This window comes from Diplotaxodon limnothrissa, linkage group LG14 (genome assembly GCF_057381915.1).
Source record: "Diplotaxodon limnothrissa isolate DT_005_m linkage group LG14, D_limnothrissa_male_GT1.1, whole genome shotgun sequence".
Lineage (NCBI taxonomy): Eukaryota > Metazoa > Chordata > Actinopteri > Cichliformes > Cichlidae > Diplotaxodon > Diplotaxodon limnothrissa.
The window spans coordinates 35,823,519-35,837,074 of record NC_140609.1 but is presented as its reverse complement, the minus strand read 5'-3'; the positions used below and the strand labels follow the sequence as shown (position 1 = coordinate 35,837,074).

General features: G+C 36.3%; 1 protein-coding gene across 2 annotated transcripts; it reads right to left on the bottom strand.

Annotated features, from left to right (window-relative positions):
• Positions 1 to 2,758: 2,758 nt before the first annotated feature.
• On the bottom strand, positions 2,759 to 10,978 carry napab (N-ethylmaleimide-sensitive factor attachment protein, alpha b). 2 transcript variants are annotated; one of them, XM_085371064.1, is made up of 11 exons: positions 10,768 to 10,978; positions 9,300 to 9,379; positions 9,087 to 9,203; positions 6,978 to 7,024; positions 6,747 to 6,824; positions 6,558 to 6,613; positions 5,878 to 5,962; positions 5,664 to 5,768; positions 5,503 to 5,571; positions 5,028 to 5,078; positions 2,759 to 3,960 (listed from the first exon to the last, which is right to left on the bottom strand). In XM_085371064.1, the coding sequence occupies exons 1-11, from the start codon at positions 10,863 to 10,865 to the stop codon at positions 3,859 to 3,861; spliced, it is 888 nt and encodes a 295-aa protein (XP_085227190.1). In that variant the 5' UTR covers positions 10,866 to 10,978; the 3' UTR covers positions 2,759 to 3,858. The 2 variants fall into 2 exon arrangements, with proteins under 2 accessions (XP_085227190.1, XP_085227189.1); XM_085371063.1 differs by having other exon boundaries at positions 9,087 to 9,379.
• Between the last annotated feature and the right edge of the window lie 2,578 nt (positions 10,979 to 13,556).

Below are 13,556 nucleotides of genomic sequence, written 5' to 3'. Positions count from 1 at the left end.
ATGCAATTAGTGGGGTTAGGTTAGTTTGTTATTCTATATTGCCCATAGGTGTAAATGTGAGTGCATATGTTTGTTACCCTGGTGACCTCTCCAGGGTGCACCCTGCCTCTCACCCTATGGCAGCTGCAATAGGCTCCTTAGGCTCATATTATTTAAAACGTACAGCGTTTAGCATTCAGCTCTCTGTACTGAAGGTTGCTAAGCAAACAAATCCACAAAAACAAATCACATTTCTTTTCTTTTTTTCTTATTTCAGGCATGCACTGAAGAAACTGGAACTGAAGACAGGGGTTTCTTTCCAATTTAAAATAAGGAAGATTCTCAGATCATCCATCCTTTTCTCCACAGTGTTAGAAACATTGTAATAAAACTTGGATTTTTATTTATTCTTAAGAGCTTGAAAAGAAGGCGACTGGACTTCTTCAGTAAAACATCTTTATTTAAAAAAAAAAAAAAAAAAAAAAGGTCCATTCACATTCTTTTCAAGCCTAAAACTACTATGACCTGGATGACTGAGGATTAAACAGGTTACGCTGCCACCACCTTTGTAAAACCGATCTGGTGTTCAGAGGACAAGAATTTATGAGCAACATTAGCTTTTAAAACAATCTTTATTTGAAATCAAGTGCATCAAGTTATTATTAAAAAAATAAATAAATAAATAAATAAATAATATGAACCTTGCCTTTAGTAAGAAATCCACAATTTACAGGTCAGGTGAACAGAACCCTTATTCTGCCTCAGCCCAACAAAACTCTTCCGGTTGTCTCTTCTCCCCCTGCTCAGCTTTTCTTCGTGAGTGCTTCTTTGTCCCTCCCCACACAGGTAATAACAACAACCCTCAGCCCAAAGTGTAGCTTTGTGGACTACATTTTGTCCACTCCTGCCATCACCAGTCACCACAGTGTGATTGGTGTCTCCAAGCGAGATCGAATTTCATCCCCAAAATACAGAATAATAAAATTTGCTGTCGTCTTGAAAAGAACTCCACCTGCAGAAAGGCACGACTTAGTACACCCATACAGGTCCTGTAAAACAGTCAAAATCTTTTCGTGATCGTCTTTCTCCTCTGGAAGCCAATATGTAGTCTCTTCTCTGGGCTTGCCTTCTAGATGATCATAGATGAAAAGGGCTTAGTGAAAGATGTCGTACCCTCAAACAGGCCTGCACCTCTTCCACCCACGCGGCAATACCTATACCAGTCTTACCATTGAACCATGGGCATTTCCTCTCCCAAGGAAGATAAATCAGTCTCTCAGTCACAGGAGCTGAAACAGCAGAATACCCATGGGTGGATGAACCTGGGGAATTCCACCTTACGTGCCTAGCCCCATGACAAGCGGCCGCACCTCCACTAAAGCAATAAAACATAAAACAAATCAGTAAAAGAGATAAATGAAACAGATACACCCTAAGGTACAGTTCTTTACAAAAAGCATGATTAAAATATATCAAACAATTCAGAGTAAAAGACCATAAAACCAGGAGTCAGTCAAGGCCAGTCCATACATGTTTGTAAAATGACAACAAGGCTACAGCAGCAGCAGCAGTGTGGCACAATCCTGTAATAAAACAGAGGGAAGCAGTCGCCAAAGTCCACCCTACTATATGCCACATAATAACAAACGCAACAGTCCCACTTACTACTCTCTAAAGGGCAATACTAAAATGAGCAGCTTTCCTGAAGAAATCAAACCGCTCTTGGTCACCTTGGATGGGAAAAGAATTCCAAATGCCTCCGTGTGGTAATGAAGCACAGCTGTTTCTTATAAGGCCTCCAATTATCAACTGGGAAGGTGTGGATGTTAGTGCTGCATTCACGGACATCACGTAAAATCCTACCTAAATCTACTTCACTACATCTCCAAAAGTTGATTCTGTTCATCTGGACGTAGCGTTTTGTGGGAGAAACGTTTCGTCGTCACGTTTTCGCTATGTCCAGATGAACAGAATCAACTTTTGGAGATTTACTTACCTGGATGATTGAGCATGCATCAAGACTACTTCACTACAGTAACACTGGATGCAGATGAGCCGTCCTAGCTCCCCCAAGCGACGAAGATATGAGAGTTTCAGGAGATGATGAAAAATAGTTTTCATAAGCCCACTAGGCTCATGATTGTAATAAAAATATCTGTATAAGAGACTGAACATATATATAAATGTGTACATTAAAATACATGTATATGTGATCTTAATATAACAATGTCTGAATGCATTAAAATACTGTATATAATATACTATATATAGTATTTTTATTGTCGCAAAATATGTATTTGAAAGAAGAATGTACATGAAAGAATTAATTTGGGCTTGCACGGCCATTCACGTGCAGCTGTAGCGTGCTGAGATACACCTGGGAACACCTTTGTTCTCTTGTGTTTAATTAGAAGCCAAAAAACAAATAACGGAGAAACGTCTCGAGGAGTTGGGGGGAGGACGCAAACAAATCAAAATCAGGTGGACTTCTTTTTATTCTTACTTTCTCGATAGGGTTTGCACTGACTTTTTACACCTGAGCGGAAGATAAAAAACATTTTAAAAAGTCAAACCGATAACAAATGAGTTGCATCTAAAGTGAAGAAAAATAATAACCCGATTACTGTAAAGCAAGAGAAAAATTCAAAATAGTTTCCAAGTGTCCTCGGGTATCGAAAACTAATCCGGAGCGCAAAACCTTATTTCGCGTTTCAACAGAAAGCGAGAAATGCCACAGGTGCAGCCTTCCCAAAGGTGGAAACCACGCCCACGATGCGCTATTGAGACAAGTTTATTTAAACGTTTGACAGGAAACATCACAAATTATTTAAGACTAATTGTTCACTGACAAAATCATCAGGGTACATGAGCACAGTGTACAAAGCTCTTTTTCTCCCCCCAATTATGTATTGCATCTCTGCAGGCGTTAAAAACTGTTTATTTTTTCAGCCTGGTTACTTAAGACAAGAAAACACAAATCAAAGATTAAGAAAGAAAAACAAAACAAAAAACACACACACTCTCTCTCTTACACTCCTACACAGGTGGAAAACAGCTGTTTTACATTTCTCATGTATTCCAAACCATGCAAATGTTCACAGAGGTGAAGGGCATCTATCACCTTTTATGGAATAAAAGCACTTTTAATGGAAGTGATGACAACAATTAGCAAATTAATTACTTGTGCTTATAAAAGCATGTTTTATAAATCTTCATCAAATCAAGTCCAAATCCTGAGAAATTTGCGTCATAAGGCAGAGGGGGTATATATTCAATGGAAAAACCTCAGATCGACACTCTTGGCCTCTGCAGCTGAGATCTAGCACTGTTTAATTAGAGGCGCTCTCCTTTGTCAAAATAGTACACATACGCATTCAAAATCACCAAAGCAAATTTGAGTGCCTTTATCAATATTGGCATTTTGGTTAGTTTATTCTAAAGCACATTTTAGAAATATATATAGATATAGTTGCTTGAAGTGTTAGTGAGTTTGTGTCCTCTCATTTGTTCTCATTGAAATGAAGATAAAAATAAAACCTGTATTATACAATTGTGCTGGTATGAGTTTTTGGTATTGCAGCCCAATTATGAACAGCTGAACTATTTCTGGGCCAATACCTGATTAATAATAATATACAATTTACATACTGTGTGAAGCCTGCACTCAGAAGGGTAGTGTTCATACCTAAAAGGACCATCATTTTTGGAGTACTGTATTGAATTTGAGAGAATACTGCAGGAAAGAAATGGTATCTGTGAATACAAGGGCTAATGGTCAAACAATTAACAATGCTGCTAAATGGAAGTGAGAGGCTCAAGGCAAAAAAACAAGGATGCAAGTCATTTTTTTAGGACTTAAAGAATAACAGGAGAGGCAAGTCAGCGAAGGTCACTCTCCTCATCCTGTATGGTTTTCTTGATACGGAGAAGCATGGTGGTGAGCCACTGGTCCAACCGAGAAATGGTGTCAAATTCCTTCACCTGAGAAAGTAAGTATTAACACTTTTAATCCAGTTGCTATTAAACAATACTAAAATGAAGTATTTTTTTTCCAACTGCATAAATGTACCTGTTGAGGCTTCAACAGTTTGGATTAAGAAAGCAATCTTTCAGATACAGACATCTGAAAAGTTTTCACAGCGTTTCACTTGTTCCACAATTCATCTAGTTTCAGCCCTACTGCAAATGGATTCAATTCATTTTTCACCTCCAATTCTATACAAAACAGCCCATAATAACAAAGAGGGCGGGGGGGGGGGAAGCTAAGTAGAGCTACTACTCCTCAGAAAAGAACAAAACAGCCCATCTGGAATTTGTCAAAATCCACTGAAGGATTCTCAGATCTCAAGAAATTAAGCAAAGAATGTGAATACTTATGAACATGTTCTATTTTTGTTTTGCTTTTATTTTTAATGCATTTAAAAGAATTTTAATGAAACTTTTTCCCCACTTTGTCATTTTGGGAGATTTGTGTGTAGAATTGAGGTAAAAATTAATTTAATACATTTTGAAAAAAAATAAAAAGGCTTAAAAAAGGTAAGCTCTGTAAATATATTTCAGATGTCTGTACAAGAAAGAAGAAACTGACACAGCAACTATTTACTGTCAGAGGACTGTTCTAATAACACTTGATTTGATCACTATGTAGTGATATTGTAAGGTACTGATGCAAATCGATATTTCAGTCATGGGACACATACAGAAAAATCTGACCTACTATTCTCATTTCCATTGCTATAATATTACTGCTGGACTCCAGTAGATTTTTGGGGGGAAATGGCTTCAATGAATGCACAAACCACTCATTATGCAATCCAATTTCAACAATTTGGATCACAAAATCATGAACAGAAAAGCCTACACAATCTGTTGTCCACCATCTCAAGGTGGCATGTCTTTCAACCTGGAAACGGAAGCTACAGTCTGCAAACTCTTTCACTGAACTGGTGTCAAGGTAGAATTACAAAAAACAAGAAATAAAAGACAGAAGTAAATTCTACATTTTTGCTACTTCCTCTATTCTGCTAAAAAAGCAACTGTTTACTCACTGCATCAGTATAGGCATCCACATTCTGCTCTTCCCAGGCATCTAGAAGTTTCTAATTTAGGAAAAAGGAAAAACAAACAAACAGACAAAAAAAAAAAAAAGAAAAAAAAAGAAAAAAAAAAAAAAGAATCAACCCACTTGAAAACACTTTTCAAGCACAGACACGGCTTACTTTACTTGCTCAACCCAGATGACTAAAAACAAGATTAAACTGAATTTAACCAAATAGGTTTCAATTAAATTTCAAGGTTATGGTCCAGTTATGTTTTCAACATTAGCATGTATATTAAACCCAGGTCAATCGCATGTGATTAACATGAGTTTAATAGAGAGAAAGAGAACAGGAAAACAAAAACAAGCACAATAGTGGAAATAGATGGAAAACAGTCTCTTATGTTAAATGGCACTCCAAGTCTTCATGATTACTGGATGTGTCTGGATGAGCGATTTAGTCCCAAAATTACATCAAAGCCTACCTTCAACAGCTTGCACTCTCTCGAGTCTGAAAAGGCGGGAAACATTTCTTCATACTTCTGCACAGCAAGCTGGGAAAAGGCAGGGAGATTATTAAAATCAAAGGCTTGCATTACAGTGTCTGCATATTATCAGCAGATAAGAGCTGTATGTAATGGCTTACTTTTGCATTAAGATGGTCTACGCAAAAGTGACAAAGCGCAGCTTTGAAAAAGTGATCCTTGGCACTGTATTTCAGGAGCGTACTGTCCATTGCATGGGTTCCAACCTAAAAATAAACAAATAAATCAAAAAGCACAATTTATCTTTACTCTCCAACTGAAGCTCCCGGAGGGATAAAACCTTGAAATAAAAGCTGCTGGGTGGCATTAACTCACCTGTTCGTAGATCTCAATAGCTTTTTGGTACTGCTCCAGCTGAGCTGCATAGGTTGCTACTTTCAGAAGGCACTTGTTTGCTGAACTTTAAAAGGAAAAATCCAGCAATATGTCAGACCACACATTAACTGAAATCGAGGGTCCTAAATTTAAAAGTAACGCTACAGCTGTAAAACAAGACATAATATTAATGTATCAGAAATTTTAGATAGCACCTCATGTGCTCATTTGCAGTTCCATACTTTAATTCTTTGACTCCATTAGAATAGCTTTACATGATTCATAGTTCATTCTTAATTATCTTATACTGGGCACTAGTCCTTTTTTTAAATCGTCTACAATGAGCAGTTTTAGACCAACTTCCTTTTGATGGATTGCCACTCCTGAACAGACAGTTTGACGAACGGGTGGGTGGATGGAGCTGTGTGTCAAATATGACCAGATTAAAAATGCTCTTGTTGTTTGCTCTTGTTGACGTCACACAGAGCCAAATATTAGAAAAAAACTAAAGTCTGAAACAGAGTATTTAGAGCAGTCTGATGCATGAGCTACTTGCTATATGAAAGTAATAGCGAATTTTAGTACAGATGCACATGAGCAGCCAGCATAGTGTCTTTACACATTTACATTCTTTACTTCCCCAAAGGCAAAAGATAACCGTGCTTATTTAAAATAGTTACCTGGTGGATTCTTCACCTCTGTAGTAATCTGCTGCCTGTTCATAATGAGCAATGGCCTGGAAAAGAAATTAGACAAACATATACATGAATTGTAAACAGAGCTTATTATACTGCTGTTTGACAATTAATAAAAAGTAAACATAATAAGGATTTAAATAAAAAGCAAGAAGAAACAGTTTTTAACCCAACCTTGTCAACGTCCACAAGCTCCGTTTCATATATTTCAGCAATGCTGATATGGTGTTTGGCTGCAATGGTGAAACGCCCCTAAAATATGATTTTTTATTTTTTTTTTGGAAAAAGTAAAAAAAAAAAAAAAAAAGACAGTGAGAGAAAGCGAGAAATATGAGCTACCCTTTATGTTTTGCATCTGATTTCCTTAAAGATGCTCTTTAGAAATTAAACTGAAAAGAAACTCACCATATCCGTGTAAATCTCAATAGCTCGGTTTAGGCAGTTAATTGCCTCTGTTGAGAAATATATTCAAACAATTATTTTCAGAAAAAGTTTACAATTATTCAGTAAACCAATGTTAGCAAAAAAAAAAAACCCCAAAAATACATACTACATAATAAAATACAACAAAATTCAACAAATTAGAAGCTATATAAAGGTTCAAGGTGAGTAAATATAGAAGCACCCCACTGTAAAATGAAATTTTTTATTTGGACTCTTCTCCAGTGTATTTGTTCACATTCCCAATTAATAACTATAATATACAGGTTCATTACAAGGCCGATATACTTTAGTTTGTGGCCTTTACTAGGATCAATCAGGATGCCCTTAGTGGTCTTTGTTGAGTACCACAGAAAACATTTAGGGGTTTTTTTTTTGTCAGATCCTTATCCATCACCCAATACTATCAGGAAGTTGTCTGATTCTGCCAAAATTCATTCTACCCAATGACAACAATCCCACACAGGAACAAGATGGGCTATGAAATGTGTACTATGATGCAGGACCGAAACGATTCATCGGGTAATTCGAATAACTTGATTGAAAAAAAGAAAAAAAAAAATCCTTAGTACAAATTCAACAATTTCAACGCCTCATTTAATGTACAGCTCTATTTGTCACCATGTAAACGTGAACACGAGTGTCTCACCCACATTTGCGACTAAAAACAGACCTGCAATACAAATGTATTTAGGGGCAGAGTGAATATGAAATTGAACACTAAACCTACGCAGTCCCCAGTTTTATGACAAAAAGACTGACAACACAACAGCAGCACTGATGCTAGCACAGTTTAACGTGGAGCCGGACTCTGTTCACACACTGCGGAAAAAAAAAAAAAGAGGCAGCATCATTACAGAGATGATGAGCGCTCAGGTGGAGTCAAAGAAAATGTGTTTCTAGTATCCAAAACAGAAGCACTGTTCCAGTAATCGACATTAAAACCTTTACTGGAAAATGTCTGGAAAGAGTCCTTAATGAGAGCACCTGATTAATAAACTGTGACATGAAGAAAAGCAAACTTTGTAGCTGCTCCATCCACTGCCGTTTGTTTTACATGGTGAAAAATCTGCAGTAACAGGGAGAGTCTAAACAGGGGAATGGGGTGTACTAGACCATATTTATTTCATGGCTTTTGTAACATTTTTCAGACTTAAAGTGAAATAATATACAATACTGTGTTAATGAAACTGCATTAATAGTTAAAAATAAACTTTTTTCATTAAACTCTTAGCCACTGCCCTGTGGGTTGTTAGATAGGACACTGAATTATTATTATTAATATTGATTAATGTCTGCACTTTCATAACGCCTTGTTTTCAGCAGTACAAAACTTTGCATCAAAGCACAAGGAAAACTTTAGAATGCAGATATTTAAGTCTCATTAAAAAGGCTTACAGACAAACTCACTACACTACTCACAACTATGAAGTATCGTACGTCAAGTTTTAATGCCACATGATGGCACTCTTTTAATATCTCTAAATCATAACAGATAAAATGAAATAATGAGATTACAATTAACTTTAAAAAAAAAAAAACAAACAAGAAAATTTGTTTACTCCAATTCTTTTCCGCTTTTCTTTTATTGATGCAGAGCTTATGTGCAGCTGTCATGTGATAAATAAACAGCAGCTAGATGGGTGCTCATTAAATACTTAAATCAAATTAGGATTTATCAAAATTATCATTCTCCTGACATGATTACTAACTTATCTGCGGCCAGTCCTGCAGGTTTGTCAGGTGAAGCAGCTTAAGCTCAATGAGTAATATCATAATAATCAGACACCTCAGTTTATAAAAAGACACGTGGAGCAGAAGGAAAGAAACCTCAACAGCACTGAAGTACTCAAAGAGTACCTGAAACAGGGTCAACGCATGCTCTCATTAATCAGGAATTTGACTGTTTATAGCATTTGTATGAAGTTAAAGATTTAATAAAGTAAATAAAAGATTTAATAACATTTTTAAACCACTTTCACTTTTATTGCTGAAAGCTTTTATATGAAAAGATGTAAAACTTACAAGTGTACTTAATCGATATTATATACCCCAAAGTGATGTAACGTTTACCTTGTGGATCTGCTTTTTTGAAGGCATTTCCAGCATCTATGAAGTTGGTTGCTGCATCATGTTTGCTCTGCATCTGCAGGTGAAGGTGAGCAGCTTGGGAGAATGCATTTCCTGCAGCTATTAAGAAGATAAATTGTTGCATTTTAAAATCACTGAAAAAAAGAAAGAGGCATTCAATACATTTGTTGTGTTGAAATGCGACAATCATCTTACCACACCAATTCTTGGCCATTTTGTACATGTTAGCTGCCCTCACCAACATGTCACAGGCTTCTTCCAGCTTTGAGGAGCCACTGTGTGACAAAACATGTTTTTTCTCTTAATAAGACACCCATCCATTGCAGATTATCACAGGATGATATGAACACTTTACTCAGTAAAATCCCTTTGGAAAGATGTATAATAAGCAGATTTTTTTTCTGTTTAGTATACTTACATGCAAAATTTTAGCACCATAATAAGAACATTTTAAAAGCAATGGGATAAAACTTTATTAATTTTATTATTATTTTTTCCATTTTTTTCCTCATTACTTCACATGTGCAGAAGACTGCCTTCTGAAATTTTCAGGGCTGACAAACATATTTAAGCTCCGTTTCAAAACAGCGACCAAATCAATTTTGAAATCCACTCTCACACCCAAGTCTCACAATCTAAAGCCAAAATCTAATTTTTGCCCATAAGGATCATGGGATATGTTATAATTTAAATAGTACAATTGCACCAACTGAATGCCTATGACATAGAAGAAGAGGAGCAAGGATTGGCATGCGAAATATTTGATCTACCTTTTTTTTTTTTTTTTTTTATAAGTCACTGGTCGAAACAAGTTATAGCGGTCCTTTTCCCAGCCGGCACTCACTGATTTTTCATTCAGTGTGCAATCCTTTAAACTTTAAGTTACTATTTAATAGTGAGTAAAGGTTTGTAAAACCGTATACAAGTACAAATATAAAAGTGTTGACTTTGCTTGTGATTTCAGTCCCATTATCCACACACAACTATCTTGACAATTCAATTTTCGCCACAAACCTCTCGCGGATTGTACAGCCTCATACATAACACGTAGCCTTTAACCTTGCACGTGAGCTCCTGCTACAATAATTTAAAAAAAAAAATCCAACCTGAAAAATTAACCTGCATTTAGGTTGTTATATGCAAAGCCGGTTGTCCAGGTTAGTGAGAGCTAGTCTTACAGGAACATTCGCTACATCACAAGTGCGCTTTCTTCTTTTGCTGTAAACAAATGTGAATGACACGTGATTTGGACAGAGTGACCTTCCGAAAATTGCCCAACAGACGGCGCTATAGGGGAAGCGCTGCCTTTACAATTAAGTGAAATTATCTTGAATTGTTAAACAATTCAGCTTTGGATTCAACTGAAGCTATTTCTAGCATGAAAGCTGCCTTAAAGCAGAGTCTAAAATAAGCAACTACCGACTATTTCGAGCTATCTTTCACACTAAACGCTTTCCAGATATACGACGAGCCGAGATAAGCTAGATATGCTAAACGACAGCCTTGAAAATAACCGCTTAACACGAACTACAACTTATAAAAGCAACCGACAATTATTTAAAATCGTTTTGTCCTGGCTTTTAACCCTTGTGGTCAGCTTCCAACCTTCCGCATAGCTGTCTCCTTTAGCCGAACGTTAACGTTAGCTAGCTGACAGACTCACCCAAACAACGCTCCGAAAAATGACTGAGACGATTTCATTTTCTTTTCAGCCTCGGCCATCAAAGCATTTGCTTCCTTTTCTTTTCCGCTGTTATCCATTTTCAGGCAATCGGTCTGTTTCTGAGAGAGAACGAATAAATGTAAAAGTCAACAAACTCGCTAACCACTGCTAGTGGCTGCAGGCTTGCCTTGTCACATCACCAGCCGCAAAGTAACCGTCACCTCTGTCACGTGACACCGGAGAACCGACGCACTACTGTTTCTGCTGCTGGTGCATTCAAGTACTCTTTTGCTATCCAGTATACTAGTCATATCTGGTAACCGTTAAAAGTTAAAACAAAAAAGTTACATTTTAATCTTCGTATGGTTTTAGTGTAGTTATTGACTTTGTTTCAGTGAACTGAGCTGTCATTTTTCTAACTTTGCTAATAAGTCATTCTAATTTTGTATTTAAACTTTTACGTGTCTTTGTGATTCGAGTCTATTTTTGTAGGGAGTTGTAGTTTTTGTGTCCGATATGGAACTCTTTGTACTTGATGTGTTTCTTTTTACAGTCATTATTGCTTCTGGTTTTTGTTTGTTTGTTTGTTTGTTTTTACCAATAGTGGTTCTGGAATATCTGTTTATTGTCTGGTATGAGCTGGTATGAAAATCTAGAACTGGGTTATCCCATAGTCTATCCAGCTAACCAGCTAACAACTACTTCTAGTATTTCTAATCACCAGTAATGTAAAGGAGAACACATCACAGCTGTACAGAGACTGCTGTAAAGTTAAGTGGTGTCATAACAGTAAATTTCTATTCATAAAACACAACCCTTAAAATGTATTAAATAGCCTCCTTCATTTTCTCTTTTGACTATAACTCAAACACAGTATGAATACAAAATATGCATATGTAATCACAAATAGTTACATCCACAAGCTATAATATCCAGCACAATGGTTCTTGGTTTGTGATCAGCCTAAGAATAAATCGATGGATGGATAGTCAGTTCATTAGAACTGCATGTAACGTTACATGTTAATGGGTATTAACACAGTAAAGTGTTAAAGTGATATCACGTGGTACTTCTCATAGTTTGCATATACCACTGATTTCTTAAATATGTTTTTAAAAATTTTAACAAAGAACAATCAAACAGTTCAACATACACAAAGCAACACCACCCTCTTCCCCCCACAAACACACATCCACACCCACACACCTGACAGTTTTACTACACAGCAAGACAATCAAGGCTTATTTAGAAAAATAAACAAATACATGAATAAAAAGAAACATAATTATAATGGTGTTAATGAGTAATTAAGTAAAACAAGGAAAAATAAAAACAGTTAACTGTTCCCCACAAATTCAAGTGCACTGCATGCATGTCTTTTCAGTGTAATCAGTCAGCAACTGCCATCAAGTTGTAACAGAGTTGAGGTTATTTTCCAAGTCTAGGGGCATACAATCTGAAAAGAAGTGACCACACACTCAGGAATAACTCTTCATTTCCTTTTATTTTCCTTCATTATTTTAAATTCAGGGAATTTAAAATAGAAAGTAGCTCGTCCACAGAAGGACTGGTAGCTCCCCTTACGATAAGGGTTCAGATCGCGCGAACAGGTGTGAAATGTGTGTGTTTAGTTAGTTTGTTGTTTGCTTGTTTTAATCAATTTTAAATCATGCTTTTTATTTGTTTTTGTTTCTAATGTCTCTGTAAAGCACTTTGAATCACCTTGTTGTTGAATTGTGCTATACAAATAAATTTGCCTTGCCTTGCCTTGCCTTCATTTCCATGCAAAATGGATGTTAAAAATAGTGATAGTTGTGATTTTATTTGTAGCAGCTTCTGACAAATCCTCCTGACATAATTACTCATGTGATTTGTGTCTTTTTGTGTTTTTGAAATTATTTTTGGCTCTGTTTAGCAGTGCTCAAACAATATTATTGATATGGACCATATAGAAACGTTTGCACATTATAATGCTGAACAGCATACTTCAGGGTCACCACATTGTCCAGGTGAGCAAACCTGATTATGTTTGTAACATTCAGCAGGTGTTGGCAGAACACTAAACATTTTTTGGAAAGTTAACATGGTCCAATATGGCCTATCGCTTTTCAGTATAACTGCAGTATCCTATATGTATATATGGATATTGATTATCAGACAAATAATTCATATCAGATTTGCTGTGTAAACTGGTACACTATTTCTGCTTGCTTTGTGAGCTGTACTAGGCTACTTTGACTGATAAACACTTTATAGCATAATCCGTGACTAAGGGTGTAATCCCCCTGTAGCAAAAATGTAATTTTAATGTATTTTATTTGAAATTATAATCCAATTATACTTACCCACAAATACCTAAATGGAGGAACATTAGAATAAGGGAGTTACAAGACTAAGTTTTATAGGACACAAATAATTAGTAGTTAAAAGTAGTGCATAACTTCAGTTACTTTATATTAAAGGATGCACAGATTAGTAATTTTTAGTAGTGCACTGCAACTGTATCAGGGATGTGCCTTATCAGGCCCAGACGTTTCCAGGTATGTGCTATTTACTTCGTTTTTAAACATCAAGGGTTAGCTTTTCGCGCGATATCAGCTGCAAATCTCCAGTCCTTTTTCCTAAATTTCAGACTTCAGCTTTACAAACAAAAACAGCCCCACAAATTTACTGAGAAATGTGTTTAATTGTACGAAAAAACTTTGCCAAGCACGTCGAAAGAAAAGTTCTGCCACGGTATACGCAGGAGGATAAGATTTCAATCAGGCAAACCGGAAGTCTCCTGTTTC